The 20443-nt window shown below is 43.9% G+C and overlaps 1 protein-coding gene across 3 annotated transcripts in view; it reads right to left on the reverse strand.

Annotated features, from left to right (window-relative positions):
* RTTN (rotatin) overlaps positions 1–20443 on the reverse strand; it is a 92173-nt gene that overhangs the window by 20162 nt on the left and 51568 nt on the right. For 2 of the 3 annotated variants that reach the window (XM_083518449.1, XM_083518451.1), the window contains exons 34-40: positions 20071–20153; positions 18070–18178; positions 16245–16443; positions 14220–14310; positions 8297–8450; positions 6739–6876; positions 5579–5790 (exon numbers count right to left, since the gene is read on the reverse strand). In XM_083518449.1, the coding sequence (XP_083374575.1) occupies positions 5579–5790; positions 6739–6876; positions 8297–8450; positions 14220–14310; positions 16245–16443; positions 18070–18178; positions 20071–20153 (986 nt within the window). The remainder of the gene's footprint in view (positions 1–5578; positions 5791–6738; positions 6877–8296; positions 8451–14219; positions 14311–16244; positions 16444–18069; positions 18179–20070; positions 20154–20443) is intronic. The other variant, XM_083518450.1, reaches the window with a different exon arrangement.

A 20443-nucleotide genomic window follows, 5' to 3' on the forward strand; every position in this document is an offset into this window, starting at 1 on the left:
CCTGTTTTCTAGACTGTCCTTCATCACACATAAAATGCATTCAGTACAACATAATAAAATTTAAATCTCAATGAAACTTAGCAGCACAGGAACCCTCCCCCGAAAACCCAAAATGCCTCAGGTGGAATCTACACACATACAAAAAAACTTTCTGAAAATGCTTTTTTTTAAAAAAAAAAAAAAGGTTTTAAAAATACACTGAATTTTCCATAATGCTCACCATCGCCATCTAGTGTCACACTTGAAACACACTTAAAATGTTTTATTTGCAGCTGTATAGCAGAGTCCTCAGTGTTGTCTGGAATCAGGCACAATTTGATGGCCTTCTTCCAATCCACTGGCTGGGCAGGAAGGTGTCACTGAATCCTTCCCTGCCCCACACTTCCCCCCTGGAACGTATCCACAGCAGCTTCTCTCTTGGCAAGGGATACTCCCCATCTTACAGTCCGCACTAAGAGAAAAATGGTCTGGAGGAAATGGCTGAAGTACTCCTTCTTGCCTTTAGTACCCTCTCTCTTTATAGGAGCTCATTAACATTCTAACATGTGGACCTTCAGCTGCCGCATCTAGTTTGCCCCTTGGCAATATCTGCAAATTAACCCAATACTTCTACAGAAGTGATTGGATTGACAGGTTCCTCCTATTTTAAGTGGCCATCCTTTTTATTCCTGCTGATAACCAGTGAGTGGAAAAGTGATGATGAGTTATCTTTTTGTCATGACACTTATCAAATCTTCAATGTAGATGATTTCAAACTATTGTTCCCCTTCTCTAGATGTGAACCTCAGGCCCTCTTTGGTCTCCTTTGTTCAATATACCTGGCTCTTACATCAGTGCCTGCTTTGATTTTGCTACTCTAACTGCTTTCTCTGAAATTACATGCCTTTTTAAAAAGCAGCATGTGAATCCAGCCACTGCAATAGTGTCACTTGCCCTTTTCAGGAAACTTCTTTCACAGAGACAGAGTTATTACCAAGCTGTCAAAGAGCCTGCCAGCCAGGTAGGCTATATTTTCATTCCACCCTCAAATTCCCCCCTTTGACCTCTGATATCTCTGCCTCAGTGGAGCTGTGGGTAAGTCTGCTCAGATGTCATAACACAGGCATAGGCAAACTCGGCCCTCCATATGTTTTGGGACTACAACTCCCATCATCCCTGAGACTGGTCCTGTTAGCTAGGGATGATGGGAGTTGTAGTCCCAAAACATATGGAGGGCCAAGTTTGCCTATGCCTGTCATAGCAAATAGGTTAGCCACAGTTCTCTAGCCAACTGGATACTAAGGGGAACTTTAACACCAGATGTGAGTTCCAAGGCACAGAAACTGAAGAACTAGTGGTGTTTGCTCTAGCTTACATGGTCACATAGCAGGGGAAAAACCCAAGTTTTCCAAGGACACCTTAAAAACATCTAGCATCCAACAGCCAAGATACAAAGGATGCTCAAGGAAAGCGATTCTGTGGCAAAACTAGAAGGCAAGGGTGGTCCTCACAACCTCAGCACTTATCAGCATATAATCTTGCCTCTTGATTGTTCCTTTATTACTCCTGTCTCTTGCTGTCTCTTACAATGAGATACTTTTTGAAACGGTATAGATTTTATACAATAGATGTTGTTTTTAACATTACAAGAACACCTTGCGGCAAACCTCAGGCTCATGTACTCCCCGCTCCTTGCAGCTGTGCCATAGGAGCTTTGGAAACTTTCATTTCTGTTTTAGATTAGCCATGGCTTGCTATGTTGTTAAAACCCAGACAAACTATGGTTGATCCTAACAATGGTTAACTGAAATGAGCCAAGTTCTTTTTAAGTAGGTTGGTCTCTATTCATTCTTATTTAAAAATATGTATGGGCTGCTTTTGTATGAGCAGGCTTGTTTCAATAAACCATTTAAGATTAACTACAGTTTGTCCAGTTCAAACAACATACTAAATGGCACTGAAAGACAAAACAGAAAACTTCAATTTTAAATTATGTCCACACTGGGGATGGGGAAAGCACAAACCCAAGGCTCATAACACTAAACCACATTTTAGGGCTTGTAAAATGTATGCAGCCAATCTCTCCCCCCCCCCCCCAACCTGTTATTTTCTTTTATGTTGTGGGGAGGAGGGGAGGGAATTTGCACAAACCTGGCCCACAAAACAGGATTGTTAGTCCTATGCAAATTTTAATCAACATACAGAGGAATTGGAATCACTTTGTCCCCATATGGGGTTCACCTGTATGGTTTAAGATTTTCATGGGAGCCCAACATGGGCTTTTCTCTTTCTCTTAAGCTCTTTTCACTCATGTTCCTATTTTCATCTGTGCTTTCCTTTACTATCTTCTGTGATAAATACATACTTCTTCATGAGTTTCACTTTTGAATATGTGTGTGTGTTCTTTTTAAAATTATTTTTATTTACTTTTCTGTTTTATCGTATTGTCAACGCATACTGTGTTACAGTCAGACACAGGATAGCAGGAAAAAACAAAAACAAATATACAACATATATATATGTCCTTAAGTGAAACTTCTGAAACCCTCCTCCTGTTAGTCTATGGATGAAATTACTGACTATCACAAGCATTTTGTCTGCACAAGCATATCAGCTTGCTGGTTGGAACAATTCTGGTGTTTTCTCCTGACCCTCCAGAGCCAAAATTGGGGGCGTGTGGGTGCACAGGGGGATAATAGGGGGTAAATCTCCTGTTTTATGTATGTAAATATAATAAATATTCTTTTGCTGGATATGCTGTTATTTCGTTATTTTATCACTTAAGAAATGCAAGCAGAGAGAGGAAGCAACACAGCAGAGTGGAAGAATGCAGAGAGGACAGACAAACAACTGAACGTGCACATTTCAATTCACCGAGTGCAAATAGGAAGTAATGCCTACAGAAAATAAAAAGATGCATTCCCACTAAAATACACTGGATCCAGACCTGCTGCCTCAAGAACATTGATTCCCATTACAATAATCTCCTCCTCCAACACAATTAGGATCATCGTTAGACTGAAGATAGCAAACACTGAATGGGTCATTTAAGAGGAAGTTATTTTAGTTTCATTTAAACTGAAGCAGGTCATATTAATGGAAAGAAATTGGAATAGGAACCGGCTTGAGGCCTTAGCCAGTTGGTGAATATAACATCCTAAATAAGATCTGCTTATCTTCTGACTTCTATTTGGTCCTAGACAGTAATGGTCTGCTAGATTTTTCAGACCTGTACTTGAGCAGAAGTAATATTTTCACCAGAGTCATCATCTACAGAAGAACTCACTGCAAGAATAAAAAGCTCAAAAGAAATGGGTTAGAAGCCCAATCCGCTGGGTAACAGAACTATAGGCATTGACTTGGTAAAAAAAGGAGCTGAGAATAGCAAGGAATGAAGTGCTTCAGTATTTTACTGCTATTCCATGGCTTAAGAGCCTGATTTTGAAGGCAGTAAATCAAATAAGAAAGAATTTACACAGGGAAATAGAGAAGTAAAATACTTCAGGAATTGTTTCTGCAAAGATATCGATCAGCAGTACGCAAGAGAATATTTTACCAAGGTCTCAAAGAAAAAGAAAAGAGGGTGCTTATAGACAGCTATAATACCATTAACAGCACTGTGGCTAAGATGGGATGGGATTATCCTGTATCTGATGCCAAGAGTCTTGAGTCCATAAAGCAATCAAATTTAGAAGACACTGGCTTCAATATTTTCAGACCACTTGAATATTGCAGTTAAGGGAACTAAAGCTAAGGCAAACACACTGCCATGTCTCAGAGCAAAATTTCATTTCAAAGGGGCAAAAAGGGGTGGGATAACAAAGGAGATTTTCAACTTACATTTAATAGGAAAATAAACATACATTGAAAGCCAAATAATGTTCCTCCACACCCCTAGCTTTAGCAGATATTCTGAGGGCTTGATTCAGACTTAGACTGAAAACCTACACTTACTGGCAGTATGCTCCACTGAATATTGTGGGATTTACTCTATGTAAATATAGGACAGTACTGTTATTTATGAAGAACTCAATAGTCACGTGTTTTGATATAATATTAAAATGTGTCACAAATATATGGGCATGTTAGAATTAGGATAGAAAAATCATTTATGGATTCAGTTCTTCTTTTTCACTTATGTTTAATAAGAGAAGTATGCTCAAGAGTGTGTAAAATAGAGGAATTATGTGGTCCCAAACAAAGTTTAGTGAAACTGATATGCATCTCTGGAAGAAGCCAATAACATTGTTTTCATGCTAGAGACAGCTGCCACCAACCCCTCTTATTTCTTAACAATCCCTCTTATCAGAGCCTGCATCAGCACCTCAAGCAGCTGCCATAACTCCAATGTCTTGGTAGGGCCCATTGCAGATGCCTTCCCTAGCACCACCTCCTTAATTCCCACCCCCTGGTCTAGCATTAGAGTAGCTCCATGTGGTTGGTTCTAAGCCAGCCTTTGAGTTTCCCACAATGCTCTTGGCCAAGCCTTCCTCTGGATATATTGGGAAACAAAGAACAATAGCAAAAGCACAGTTCGGCCCTGCTGCTCAATGGTGCCTCAAACACTTCCACAGCCAGGAAAGTCCACAGAGCCCGCAGAAAGAAGCATGGGCCCATCAGAGGGTTACCTCAAACCTGGAGCCAGTTCCGCCTCCTCCCATAATCCTATTCACACTATTCTTCTGCCTTTCTTCAAGAGCACCCACAACTCTATCTGACACTTCTTTTCTGCATCACCTTCCCTTCCTTTCAGATTTTCAACTTTTCCAGTCAAATTACTGCTTGCTTTATCTTCACCCACATATGGTGACACAATGGCAAATATCAATGATACACAAGAACAGGGGTCAAAAACCTAAGGCCCATGGGTCACGCGGCCCATGAGGGTCATTTAACCAGCCCATGGACCCCCCACAGCCCACTCGAGGACCCCCACGGCCCACTCAGTTGGCTCCCATGCGCCGTGCTAAACTGGTGCGGAGCAGAGCAGAGACTGCCTTCCGTGACGCTGGCCGGCTTCCCATTGACTGCAGGAAGCCAATGGGAAGCTGTGCACACCTCCTTCGCACCAGAAATAGCGTTTGTACATGTGTACGCACACACTCTGGCCCACCGCAGCGTCTGCAAGACCGTGAACCGGCCCAAGCCACAAAACCTTTGCCGACCCCTGCATAAGAACATAAAAAGAGCCTGCTGAATCAGGGCAACGACACATCTAGTTCAGCATCCTGTTTGCAAAGCAGATGTCTGTGAGAAAGCAGAATGCCTGCACTTACGCCGTCTTTACAATTAGTTCCAATGTCTTTACAATTACAGTTACTTAGGAGCACAGTCCACTGAACCAATAGATGTTACTTCCAAGTAAGCAGGTGCACAACTGGGCTGCAACTTTTTAAGCTACCCTGGAGGATCTGCTGCATTAGCCTCACAGGCTGAATCTTTTCATAGAGTCCCTTCCCACCGAGAGGGGCAACCCCCCCACCACATTGTTTTGATTAACTTAAAATGAATAAGCCAGCAAAGTATGTGGGATAGATGCCCATGTAACTAGTAAGACTTAAATGCACCACACTGAAATTGGATTATTATAAATTTCTACCTGAATTATTAATTCACAGAGTTTGGCCACAGAATCTCGGCTCCTCTCATCCTCATCTAGAAGGAAAACCACTGTTGGGTGGTAGCAAGCATTCTCTTTACTGTTGAGCTCTCTTTTCCCCTCTTCAGAAAACAGGACAGCAAGGAACTGCAAGCAGGCCACACACAACTCAGGGTCTCTGACGGAGAATTGCATACATTCACATATTGTTTCTAAAATACAAAAAAAAAAAGATAATGCGTTTAATGTTGCAGTATTTACAGAAATAAATATATTTAACTACATATTACGGCACTGGGTTCAAAAAAGCATATGCATGGCAATGGGTAAGAAAATGGCTTATGGTGGTTGTACATAAAAATATCTGGAGGGCTACTCCTGTTCAAGTTACACCTGTCAGTAGTCCTTCCTCTACACAATTATTAAAATATACAGAAGTGCTACCTCCTTTTTCATTTGGTCCTCATGCCACTTTGGGAGAGGGAGGAGAAATGGCACTGGGCCAGTTCATCCCATTATCACCAAGGACTAGAATCACTATAGAAGCACACAAACACCGTATTTTTCGCCCTATAGGACGCACTTTTTCCCCTTCAAAAATGAAGGGGAAATGTGTGTGCGTCCTATGGGGCGAATGCAGGCTTTTCCTGAAGCCTGGAGAGCAAGAGGGGTCGGTGCGCACCGACCCCTCTCGCTCTCCAGGCTTCAGGAAGCTATCCGCAAGCCGTGGGAGAGCTGTGCGAATTCACGCAGCTCTCCCATGGCTAGCAGAGAGCTTGCCTGCACCCAGAAGCTTGGGGCGCGCTGAGCTCAGCACGCCCCAGGCTTCTGGCTTCGTGCAGCTCTCCCACTGCTTGCGGATAGCAGCCCTGCACCTGGGGGGGAATAATTCCCCCCCTTTATCCCCCCCCCAAAAAAACTAGGTGCGTCCTATGGGGCGAAAAATACGGTACCTAGGTTCATCTCTTTATGAGCTGAGAATGAGTTCCGTTGAGCCCTGAACGTGGTAAACAAAAGCAAATAAAGAAACTTACAAGCATGCAATCAAATACCAGCAAAAGTGGTTCCAACAAACACGTTCCTTTGAAAATTTCACATTCTGGTCTTAAGTTATCATTATCTGTGCAGATATATCAAGGCACCTGAAAAATAGGTCTTACCAATTACTGGAATCCAATGCTTTGCAAGAGCTGCAGTCACAAATGGCAGAGAGGCATGGCCACATTTTCTTAACAGAGTAGTGAGAAGGCTGAATGAGTCTTCCCAAGTTTGGTGAACTGCAGCAGTTATCTCTGGCCCTGCCAATTAAACATACAAATAAAAAACCACATAGTTCTGATCAGTAAGTATTAATATACAGTGCCCATATAGAAAGTGAGAAGGGATTACTACTTTTGGACGTTGGCTTAGTTCACATGCAAAGCTAAACCAAAATATGGTTTAGCACGAATGAGCAAGAGTGCTGTTGTAGTGAGAAAGTATCAGTTGCTTCACTCCTGCTGTGTTACCTGAAGCTAAGCCATGATCTGTCTTAGCTTTATGTTTGAACCCAGTCTCATGATCTGTCTCACTCCAATATGTGTAGAATATAGCACTTAATTCAAGATTGGAGGGCGATAAGAGGAATAATAGAGAAAGATGCGTATGACTCCATATGGTCTCAATTTATATCATTTATTTACAATAGTGCAGTAATCTCCTTACCGCCTCAGTCACAGCAGCCACTATGGAGAAATGATCTTAATGCTCTAGACTGAAATATACCCTGTGGATGTGAGTTTAATCTGTAACGTAAAAGATTTCCCATGTCTATTCTGATGCCATTTGGATGACTGCATACAATACTTAGCATCTGTATTTCCCCTGGAAGACAACACTTTACGCTTGGTCATTGTTTTTTTTAAAAAAAGAATCAATAAAATTTGTAATAAAACAAACAAACAATGAGTGGTAAACCAAGAACAAACCATGGTTACAGCTTGTGGTTTGTTTGAAGCAATAACATGAACTTGCCAGGTTGGGAAGTATAACTAAGCCAGACCACGGCTTGGTTCCCTGTAGCAGGGAAGCAGCAAAGCAGCCATATATACAAGCACACTAAGCCGGGAGGAAGTCTGGCCTGGGGCAGCCCTTTTTTTGCTGTATGACAGTCATGTAAAATCTTTGTTTCCAGGCAATAGGACACAGAGATATTGCCGCTGCTAGGGCCCATCAGCAAAATATAGAAACAAGATTTCAGGGATCTAAACATCAAAAATAACTCAACTTTAGGTAAAGGTAAAGGTACCCCTGCCCGTACGGGCCAGTCGTGACCGACTCTGGGGTTGCGCGCTCATCTCGCTTAAGAGGCCGGGGGCCAGCGCTGTCCGAAGACACTTCTGGGTCACGTGGCCAGTGTGACGAAGCTGCTCTGGCGAGCCTGCACCAGCACAGCACACGGAAACGCCGTTTACCTTCCCGCTATAAAGGGGTACCTATTTATCTACTTGCACTTTGACGTGCTTTCGAACTGCTAGGTGGGCAGGAGCTGGGACCGAAAGACGGGAGCTCACCCCGCCGCGGGGATTCGAACCGTCAACCATATGATCGGCAAGTCCTAGGCGCTGAGGTTTTACCCACAGCGCCACCCGCGTCCCCCTAACTCAACTTTGAGATCTACCAAATGACAGATCTCATGTTCAAAGCATTTCAGTAACATACTCCTTATCACACAATTACCTAAGCCATCCTTGCAGCCAATGGAAAGAACCACAAAGGTATGAGCCAAGAGAGGTGTCAATAATGCATCTTGCATCACCAGGCGAGTGTCTACCAGCAAGCAAGACTGTAGCAGTTGGGACAAAGATGAAACAAACTGCAGTAGAAACAAAACCTGTTTGAACAACAACAAAAAGATTTGGCTCAGATACTTGTAGTACGTTTCTGCAGCAATTATTTTTGACAATGAGAAGTTTTTTTAAAAAAAAAATTAAATCAATATAAGAGATAAGAAAGTTATGAACCGCCTGTGAAATATATGCAAATATTTCAACAGTAAAAATGTGATATTCTTAGAATGCAGTCCCATGACACTCACCTGGATATAAACACCATTGCATACAGAACAACTTGCTTCCAAATAAAAATGCAAAGGATTACACTGTTAATATCCAACTGAAGACTGTAGCCTGCAATCCCAAGTGCCAAGTATCTGAAATTAAGTTCTACTGAATTTTGTAAACAGCCATGGGGTTGGGTTATTACGAGATTTAGCAGAAGGTTGTGTGGTATTTTGGGTCTCTTGTACAGAAAGCATAACCAGAACCACATATTACCACCGCATTTCTATTTCACAGAAAGCATGATGAGAACCAGATATTACTACCTCCTTAGTGACTTTGCAAGTTTACAAGGAAAGGTAGAAACTGAAGGCGTTAATAGGAGTAAAATCCAAATAACTGTCATTAGTCACTAAGAACAAGAATGGTATTTTAAAGCCAAGGTCCATTCCACATGAGAAGCAACAGTGCCTCTTTAATAATACTGGTACTATTACACACTTGTAATAGTAATTGTCTTCTTGCTTTGTGATTGATGTGCAGCATAAGGTGTCAAGAATCTGATGGCTTACTTCCTGTGGTTTTAGTAAGTGCTGTGCTGAAACCAAAATGTTTCTTCTCCTGTTGAATAAAGTTTTCAGTTTTCTGCCTCTTTCTCTTTTGAATTTCCTTACAACTTTGGTGGGTGGGTGGTTGAGCTTACTTTATTTCTGCAGGTGGGACTTTACTTCTTCCTGTTAAACATCTCTCCAGCCCTTGGCAACCTCAGGTCTGCCCACGCTTCCTGATTTGAAAAAGCCTCATGGGAGATGTTACCCCATGATGGTTTTACTCTAACCTTTAACTGAAACAAGGGGAGCCAAGAAGGTTGGCTACTGAATGCCTGCGATTAGTACATTGATTCCTTTAAAAAGAAAAATACTGTGCTTAAAAAATAAAAATAAACAGCTGTTAGGCACATAGTAGGCACCTTCCTCACCTTCCCATGCTTATAGGAAAGCCTAGCTGAGCATATAATGAGATTTTCAAGAAATCTGGGTACCTAGGAAGGCTGCAAAAGGAAATCCACCAAAGAGATGGCAATTTTCATTGACACTACAGCATGCAAGGATGAGAGGTTTGACTCTTCGCTTCTCAGCTCTGATTCCAATGGACAACCAGTCATCCTTCAGCTCATAAGCAAGTGTACAGAGCCTCAAGAACATCTTATAGGGCTTTTATGAAAACCTACGAGATGGCGGTGAAGGCTGCTAAGAAGTCTTACTTCTCGGCCTCCATTGCATCCGCTACCTCTCGCCCGGCGCAATTATTTAGTATAATTAGGTCTTAACGTCCCTTGAGGGACAGCCAAATTTAAATAACAATTTGACACACAGCTGTGAGGCATTTGCGAGCTTTTTTGCGGAGAAGGTCTTGTTGCTCCGCCATGACCTCCCTGCCAATTTGGATACAATAAAGGAACTGGAGGACCCTCGACGGTCCTCAGGTCCAGTATTGGACCACTTCGACCAGATATCCCCAGCCGATGTGGACAGACTCCTCCGAGCTGGAAAGCCCACCACCTGTCCTCTCGACCCATGCCCGTCTTGGCTGATAAGAGCGTGTCCAGACAAGGTGCAGGCCCTCCTGGGGGATATCATCCATTTGTCCCTTGGCACGGGGACATTCCCAGGGGAACTGAAGGAGGCAGTGGTGCGCCCGCTCTTAAAGAAAACATCATTAGATCCTTTAGATCTATCCAATTACTGCCCGGTTTCGAATCTTCCGTTCCTGGGTAAGGTGGTTGAGAGAGCGGTTGCTGAACAGCTTGGCGGGTTTCTGGATGACACATCGGCTCTGGATCCATTCCAGTCCGGCTTCCGCACTGGTCATGGGACCGAGACGGCTCTGGTTGCCCTAACAGATGATCTTCGTAGACAGCTGGATCGAGGCGGGTCAGGGCTGCTGATTCTTCTAGATCTGTCAGCAGCTTTCGACATTGTCGATCACGAACTCCTGGACCACCGCCTTGCCGACGTGGGGATCCATGGCACAGTCCTTCAATGGCTGCGCTTGTTTCTCTCTGGTCGGGGACAGAGGGTGGCGCTTGGGGGGGTATTGTCATCACGCCACTCCTTGGTGTGTGGAGTACCTCAGGGTGCGATACTCTCCCCGATGCTTTTCAACTTCTTTATGCACCCCCTCGCCCAGCTTGTCCGGAGTTTTGGGCTGGGTTGCCATCAGTATGCTGATGACACCCAACTCTATCTGTTGATGGATGGCCATTCTGACTCGGCCCCAGACACACTGACCACATGTTTGGAAGCTGTGGCTGGATGGTTACATGGGAGCCGGTTGAAGCTAAATCCTTTGAAGACAGAGGTCCTATGGCTGGGACGGGATGATATGGGACTGGAGGGGCAACTCCCATCTCTTGTGGGGGTGCAATTAGTGCCAGCACCGTTCGTTAAGAGTTTGGGTGTAATCTTCCGACACCTCCCTTTCCATGGAGGCGCAGATTGCAGCTATAACAAAGGTGGCATTTTTCCATCTCTGCCAAGCTAAGCAGTTGGCTCCTTACCTCTCTCGCCCTGAGCTAGCCACTGTGATCCACGTGACGGTCACCTCCAGACTAGATTATTGTAACTCGCTCTACGTGGGGCTGCCCTTGAGACTGACCCAGAAACTCCAGCGGGTGCAGAATGCTGCAGCGAGACTCCTTACGGGGTCCTCACTGCGAGATCACATTCACCCGGTGCTATAACAGCTGCACTGGCTCCCAGTGGAGTACAGGATCAGGTTTAAGGTACTGGTTTTAACCTTTAAAGCCCTATACGGCCTAGGACCCTCGTACCTATGGGACCGCCTCTCCTGGTATGTCCCACAGAGAAACTTACAGTCTTCAAATAAAAACATCTTGAAGGTCTCAGGCCACAGAGAGGTTAGGCTGGCCTCAACTAGAGCCAGGACTTTTTCGGCTGTGGCTCCGATCTGGTGGAACACTCTGTCACAAGAGACTAGGGGCCTGCAGGATTTGACATCTTTCCGTTGGGCCTGCAAGACAGAGCTGTTCGACCAGGCCTTTGGCCAGGGCACAGCCCGACTCCCTCCTTCGGCAATCTTCGCGGAGCTCTGGCCCAATGGTTGCCAGTGGTTTGTTTTGAATTAATTTTATAATGAATGATTTTTGAGTGTTGTGTTGTACTGTTGTACTGTTTTATTGTTGTTAGCCGCCCTGAGCCCGGCTTCGGCTGGGGAGGGCGGGATATAAATAAAATTTATTATTATTATTATTATTAAAGAGAGGAAAAAGAGAGAGAGAGAGCTGCACACTATGCACCAAGTGTAATCTACACCATGATCCTTGTTCCATTTGCTCCCAAATACTTGCCCCTTTGAGAGTAGTTTTGTTCCTTTTCACAAAATGGGGCTAGAAAAGAAGAGGCCTGATTCATTATGGGTTCAAGGAAATTGTCCAAAAACCACCATACCCATTTCAGTTCTGTACTATTTTCTTATTTGGCATCTGTTAACTTAAGCACACATACCAAAAGGTTTCTTTCTCAAGGATCTAATGATAAAACAAATTTCAATTGCAGCGCAACAGTTTCAATATATGGCATTTCCCATTTACTTCTGAAAAGCTAGCGGGTAGTCATCGTGTGAAAAAAAAAAGGTGATTAAACTGCAGTTGATGTGGCACATTATTGATCTAGCTCGCACTTTATCTTTCCCTTCATTCAGAAAAAGATTCCCATGGAGAAGTGAGATCAAAGGAGCTTTGATGCCACTGCTCACGTTCAGTTGCACCGCATAACCCAGTTACCGGAGTTTTACGACTACAGAGTACCTAGTCAAGGCTCCAAAAGTTCCTGAATAATTGACGGAGATGAGCTTTCACGGCACGTGGTTGTGCAAGCACACCAGCTCTCTCAGCTACAGCAAGCAAGCGTTCACATGTCTTTCGGCAGTGTGTGTATGTGTGTGAGAAGCTGTTGCTACCCAGGGACACACACCTTTCCATTCTCCATCTACTAGACAAACATGAGGCGTTATCACAGTTCAAGATCCCATTCCAGCAAGAAGGACATGGAGCAAGGACAGTGAAAGATATGTCCTAGGGCAAGGAGGGTCCTGGAGGACCACATTCAGCTATTGGGCCTGAGATTCCTCACCCTTGCCTTTCATGATTAAACTGCCATTGCTCTCTTTCTGGCTGAATTTGCTCTGGTAACTGAAACCAACAGCTGCTAATCACGTATTTTTAAACCTCAGTTTTGACCAGAATTGGTGAGCTTTGAACTAGGGTTGTGCTCCAGATTCAGCCACAGCCCCAATCCTGAAATGAATTTGGCTAATTCGAGCAGAACTGGGCTTTGGTCGAGTCAGGTCAAAACAGTCCTGGATTGGGTTGCCCGGAACAATCTGGGCCTACCAGCTCCACCCTCCCAAACCATTTCAGGTCTGGATTTGTGACAGGTATGCAGAAAAATCTTGAGACTACTGTTCTTCAGAGTTTCTAGCTTCCCAAGTATCCCCCAAAACTTAACACTGGTGTCAGAAAGGTGTACAGATTCTGATGTGACCATGAATTAGGCTAAAGGAGGTTTAAAAGGATTGTGTGTTGGAGGAGGGTTGGCCTAAATGCTTTACTAAAAGACACAAAAAACCCAGAAACATGATGTCAAAAGGAGAGAGAAAAATAATGGGGAAGGAAAAGAAAGCAAGGGTTCAAACAGCTGCTCCTTAACTAGCCAGTAAGATGGTACCATGCTGGTCTCCCCCTTAACCCCTTTCCTGGGAGGCAAGGGTTAGAGCCTCCCAGAGGAACATGGTCTTCTTGCTGCTGGCTAAGGCCAGATGATGTTTCCTTTTGACTCTGTAGGCCCAGGGTGACTGGCAGAAGGAAGCCAAATCTGGAAACGACTGCTGCTTCTCAACTGCAGCAGAGAAGTGGTCTGTCTGAGCCACAACACTTGCATGTTACCTTCCAGATGTTTTGGAATATAGCTCCCATTAGCTTCAGTCAGCATGGCCACTGGTCAGGTCTGATGGGAGTTGTAATCCAAAACACCTAGAGGTCACCAGGTTGGGGAATGGCTCATTAGGAGTAAAGTAGCATTCAAGGAGAGAAGCGGGGAGATTAAAAGGGGAAAATGTTTTTTCCACTTCGCCCTGCCCCTTTCTGCAACCCACCCCCACATACATGTACAACCACTATACAAAATGCAAAATGCTGTGGGTTTGCATTTTAACACTCCCACCAACACCTTTTCTTTTTGACAGTGAGTTGTACGTAACTCTCTTACTCAATTCTAATTGTTTTCCCTTAAGCAAAAACACATTTTTCTCAAAAAAAGAAAAAGAAAGCAAAAAGAAGCAGCACCTTTCATGGGGTTCACTGAATCAATAAAATGGAAGATTATTAAGGATGCAACCCTACAACTCACCGACTTGAAAAAAAACCTCCATTCAACTCAACAGCCTTTACTTCAGAGTTGATCTGTATTTTTAAAGCACATTTAGGGTGTAAACCTGTGCCTTTCAATAATTAAAACATGTGCTGCATCCTACCCATACACTTCAAGAGAATGGAATAGAAAAGAAATATGTATGCCACCAACCTGAATTTTTGTGTAGTCCATATGAAAAGGCTGAGGAAGAGGTGCTTTCATTTCCAAGATACATCTCTCTATTAAGCTGGAATTTACTAGACTACCATGAAACAAAGACAACTGTGTTAAGGACACAGGCATAAACTTAACATTTTGACACAATGTGGAACTGTAGCCTAGACTATAATACCCTTCATATGCTTTTGGACATCAACTCCCATCATCCTGTGCCCAGCATGGCCAATGACAAGGGGTGATGAAATATGTAGTCTTTAACATCTGGAGGGCACCACATTGGCTACCCCTGGTCTAGACTGTTGGCATGTCTGAAGAATGTGTGAGACAACAGATACTTCAAAGACAGTAATTCCCACCCTCAAAACATTGCCCTCACTCATATGTTACCTGGGTTCCTTGCCTTGCAAAAGCCTAGTGCACCTCCTTCCCTCCACTATAGAAAGGACAATGTAAGTGGGTTCTCCATGTTAGCATGACAGGAAATTGCAAAGAAAAGCAATTTCTGTCCCTCCAGAAACAAACAAAAATTTGGGGTGGGGTGGAGAAGATAGGACAAGTCACACAAACAGGATGTCTAAGTCAGGGATGGAATACTGCAGCCCTCCAGATGATGCAGGGCTGCAACTTGCAGGAGCCACAGCTAACATGGCCATTTATGATGGATGAGGGGACTTGTCCACAGGTTTCATACTCCGGCTTGAAGTGATTCAATGTTCAGCTGGAGGCTGCAGTTCACATTATGCCATCTGCCAGAGGGAGGACAGCACAGCACTTCTACCCACTAGTGAAAGTCTTAGGTAAGACATGACTGGGAGCTAAAATAGCCCAAAATGACAGAATTTAGACTTTTTCTCTTTCCAGAAAAACGCAGATGGAAGTAGGGAAAGTGGTGTGGGTTTTTGATCAGGAGCGTGAGGCAGGAAGAGACAATTAAATCAGTCCAAGCCCCACACTGATGTCCCAAACAAAACTGGTACCCTGCCTTCATCAAAGCTCGTGCTCATTCCCCAACCCAGTTAACCCTTCCTTAACCCGCGGGAATCTGGTAGTCTCCCATAAAAGTTTGTTTCAGTGATGCTTTGAAAGGTTCAGCCTGCCATCTTGATTCAAAATGGCATCCAGTTGTGTCCAAACAGACGAAAGCCTGTATGTGTACCTGAGGAAATGTCCACATACATAGTGAACATTCTAGAAGATGTGGTAGGTTTAGCAGCAGCAGCCTATTTAAAAGTCTAATTTAAGCTAGGATCCTAATGATTCCACCTCTCATAGTCCTCACTCAAACGATGTTGACTCTCAAAAGGCTGTCCTACGCTTATTACAGAGAAGGGAAGTGCAATACACTGCAGTCAGCTGTGGGATGTTGTTTCCTTGGAGACAAACTGTAAGTTGCTACAGTTCAGCCAGGATGATAAAAATAGCAATACTCCTAGAATAAAGGCTTTAGGTCTTCTCACAAGTCTGTGCTCAGTGGTAGATTTGAACTGGGGACTTCAGAGCTATCAGCTCTTGGCATCTGTCACTATGTTATTAGCAGACTAAGCAACTAAGGTTTCTCTTGTCCCTCTTGAATAATGATGCTAAGAGGGTATAAATAAATCACAAGCACATTTACCATACAACGCTTGTTTCACTGCCTATAAACACCTTAAGGATTTATACCAATGTATCTGCCAGTGCTTCCAAAGTACACTCTTTTGCAAGTGTTCCAGTTAGCATGACTTGTCTATGCTTGTAGCATGCAATCCGAGGACTTCATCGTCCACCGTAATAAAAAGACAAGTTACCGCTTTGCTCAAAAGTCCAAGTAAAGTAAAAGTAGCTGAACTATAAAGAGATTTCAAATCTGCTCTACTTTCTGCAAAATGCTGTGGTTCTCCTGGTTCGATTTTAAAAGGATAACTTTGAATTCTCAGAATACTCAGCGGCTCGATCAATATCTGTAACAAAGGCTTTGGGTAGCGCTTGTCCCATTCAGTCTCTCGTCTGTGACCTCAATAGCTATTGATCTCTTACCTACTGAGAGCAGTTAGTGTCTGTGCTTGCTGAAGAGCAACGCCGGTGTCTTTGGGAGTGACAATCAGCAGGTTGTCCAGCAAGCCGCACACTGCTGACAGGAGAGGGGGGGTGACCACCGCACACTGATTGGGTCTGATGGTAGACTGCGGGGAGTCATGCGGACTTGAAGACACTGTCGTTGTTGTTTCACTCTGACCTACAACACACAATTTAGAGAAAGAACAAAACAAGCAGGTAGTGTTGCTACTTGGAAATGGATTTACATAAAACAAGGCGGTATATGTCTCATCGGACACGAGTTGAGGAGCTGAGCAGGAGAAAAGGCAGAGCTCAGTGGCAGAGCATCTGCCTCGCATGCAGAAGGTCTGAGATTCAATCCTCTGCATGTCTAATAAGGGCTGAGAGAGAACCCTGCCTGAAAACCCTGGAGAGCTGCTGCCAGTCAGTGCACACAGTACTGAGCTAGATGACTCAGTGGGTTTGACTTGGTATAAGGCAGCTTCCTATCTTCCCATCAGTTTCGTCTGAAATCATAGAAATGAAAATTATAGAACTGTAGAGTTGGAAGGGACCCTGAGGATCATCAAGTCCAACCCCCTGCAGTGCAAGAATATGCAGCTGTCCCATATGGGGATCAAACCTGCAACCTTGGCATCATCAGCACTATGCTCTAACCAACATCATATGTGAAACGTCACACAAGACCTGCTGATGTGCTGCTGAACTGAATGCCTCTCCTTTGGGATAAATATGAGCAGTCCAGGTTAGAGGCCACAGGAGTGGAAGGACAGGGTTCCTAGATATGGGTGGGACGCAATACGGTTTATAGCAGAGGTTCCCAATTTAAGGTCTTCAAGCTTCATTCAGGTGGTCCGCAGCATGTCCGCATCAAATAGTCACAGTGGTTTTAAACTGTATTTTTATTGCTTCCTTTATTTCTTACATTGTATTTTATTGCATTGCAATTTGAATTCTATGGCATGCAAATTGCCGTACAATAAAATACAATATGTAAGAAACAGAAAAAGCAATAAAAATACAATTAAAAATCATATAGCGTCTAGCACAGCACAATTGCTATAGACAGAAAAATTGTTAAGTGGTCCACCAAGGCCTTCAGCAATTTTTAAGTGGTCCATGGGGGGGGGACAGGGAAATTGGGGAATCACTCAGTTTAGAGCTCTTCAAAATTAAACTGTGCAATATTGAGATATTTGAAGGAAGACCTGTGCATTCAGCTATTACCTTATCATCCTCTCCACAGCTTGAACACTGTGAGACTTGCAAAAGTGAGCAACAACATGGGGCTGAGTGGAGGTTACTGTTAGGTAAAAGATAAAGGCAAAGGATCCCTGGACGGTTCAGTCCAGTCAAAGGCGACTACGGGGTTGCGGCGCTCATCTCACTTTCAGACCAAGGGAGCCGGTGTTTGTCCACAAACAGCTATCCGGGTCATGTGGCCAGCATGACTAAACCACTTCTGGTGCAACGGAACACCGTGACGGAAACCAGAGCGCACGGAAATGCCATTTACCTTCCCGCCACAGCGGTACCTATTTATCTACTTGCACTGGCATGCTTTAGAACTGCTAGGTTGGCAGGAGCTGGGACAGGGCAACAGGAGCTCACCCATCATGGCGACTGGAAACGCCGACCTTCTGATCGGCAAGCCCAAGAGGCTCAGTGGTTTAGACCACATTACCACCCATGTCCCTGTTAAGTTACTGTTAGGAGCGGGTTGGTAGGAAAGAGCCCCTGGCATGCATCAGGACCATGGTTAGTGATTTGTTCCAAATGAATCATTTTCATTACAGCTGCTTACCTTGCGCCATGAGCCGATTAAGTGGCACATCACAAATTCTAGCTATAGGTGGTGAGGTGGGCAGCTGCAGTTCCACAGCACAGCCTGGAGATGGCAATGAGGAAATGATCTAGGAAGTAGAACCAATAATTACATTGCCTCCTGTTAACAAATGTCCATATATATTCATAGAATCAGAGTTGGACAAGACCATGAGGGTCATATACTACAGCCTCCTGCAATGCAGGAATCTCTTGCCCAACATGGGGATCATACTCACAACTCTGAGGTTGAGAGTCGCATGCTTCTACTAATGGGCAACTTTCATTTGCTGGAATCCAAAGAGCACCATGTGTGAACAGAAAGAATTGATGCGGGGGGGGGGGGAGGGAATAACAAACCCAATTGTGTTCACTGATCTCTGAAATGCAGCCTAAATTTAAAGCAATTACCTCTATCACTTCAATGGTTAGGTATATAAAAATAGCTGGCTCTGCCCAGCATCAGCTTGCGCTGTTAGTAATTTACATAATTAAAAACAGAAGGATGGGATATAATAAACTAGATTTTTTAGGCATTTTTAGTGAAAAGGACTTACTCCCAGAAAACATCACAGAGTTACAGAGTTCTTTATTCCTAAATTGTGCTACTTGGATGTTTTGGATTTTTAGAGTTCAAGGGAAACAAGGTCTTAAGATACATAAAAAATCAATAATAATTTCAGCTAGTTATAAAAATAAGTCTTGTTAGCTTCTTGCACCAGCTAAGCCTTTTCCAATAATGGCTTGCCAGTGAGATGGAGGCTGAACATAGAAATTTTCCAGTATCTAAACCAGAACACTCACAATACACATGCAAATTCTTCGCACCACTGGTGAATAAGAATTGCCTCCAGGCGAGCAGGTGAAAATGGGGTTTTTTTGGGGGGGGGGCTCTTGATATGTCATATATGACACAGCAGCCTGTCTATGGAAGATAAAGCTATTTGTGGACATTTTTTTTTTTACAAGACAGCAAAACAGTTAACAGATTTTCAGAGTGAACTATTTTTCAGGATGAAAGGGCCTTCCTCACAGAATTACTGACAGTCATAGAAGTCACAGTAAGTTGTGCAATACTTCTATTATTACCTGGTGAAAACCCGTAGCTTTCAATTTGTTAAAATTGGAACAAACACTAGGTAAAATAAATAAGAATAGAAACTGAAAAGGAAACGTGAGGAGGGGTTATGTGACGAAGTGCAGGTAACTTGCACCTTATGTGAGGTTCACGTTTCCGGACATCACATGCATCAACAAAACCACATAAATCCACAACATCCCCCAGAACACCCCTCGCCTCCCAAGATCTGGCTGTTAAGTCCTTCAAGCTTGCTTACTGGGGTCTTAGGAAGCACATAACTTCGCTTCTTCTCCTTCCTTCAGCCTTCCTCAATCTTTTGCCAGCGGCTGAGGCCTCTCCTCCACCAACTCCTGCTGCACTTTCTGTTCTCTCCCTGCAAACCTTCCCCTCTTTTTAAAGAACCTCTCTTTCCAAATTACCCCAACTGCCCCACTCCACTTACTGGGTTTTCCTGTTCTCTTTCTATTTAGAAAACCCAACTCAAAGGGAGCTGTTAAACCCTCCAGCTTGCTTACAGTACTGGATCTCTTAACAGGTCTCTCTCTGTGTGCTGAGTTTTCCTTGCTGCTGCTCAGCTGCTTCCTGTAGCTGCTGCTGCTGCCGCTCTCTCACCCTGAACAGAGGAGCCCAGTCCAGCCCCACAGAAAAGCAGAGAAGGAAGGTTGTAGGGAGAGGGGGCCTAGCTGCACCCAGACCACCCACTGGCCCATCTTTTGGCCCACCCCACCTACTTTCTGTTTTATTAATTGTTCCCAGCCAAGCACACAAAGCTGCGGTTGTGTAAGTGAAATAAGCGGCAGAAACGTGTTACCTGGAAAATGGGACCTCTGTTTTTCCAACAATCCAATTAAACAGTATTGAGCTCCCCTTACAGTGGTAACTTGTCATTTTAGAACTCACCACAGTGTCAGAGGTTGACTGCGAACTTGGAGATTGACTTTGAGTAGATACAACTCTCCAGAGAGAAAGTGAATCGTCAAAATCTGGAGGGGGCAGGGAAGAGAGAAAAAGGCAGCCTTTTAAAACACCTTGTATCAGTGGTTCTCGAAGGGTGTGATGCACCACACTGGTGTAGCAGGAGAGGATGGCAAGTGTGGCAAGGACAATCAAGGAAACATTTAAATATTTCAGTGTAGTATAGTATCTGTCTGTCTGTCGATATCTATCTATATATACATACAGAATATAGAAGGCTATATTTTCAAAATCAAGCACTGCTACGAATTGGGTTTTTTGTTTGTTTTCCGAAGAATTTCTTATCAATTAAAAAATC

Source organism: Podarcis liolepis, assembly GCF_965112155.1.
Source record: "Podarcis liolepis genome assembly, chromosome: 8".
NCBI classification, from domain to species: Eukaryota; Metazoa; Chordata; class Lepidosauria; order Squamata; family Lacertidae; genus Podarcis; species Podarcis liolepis.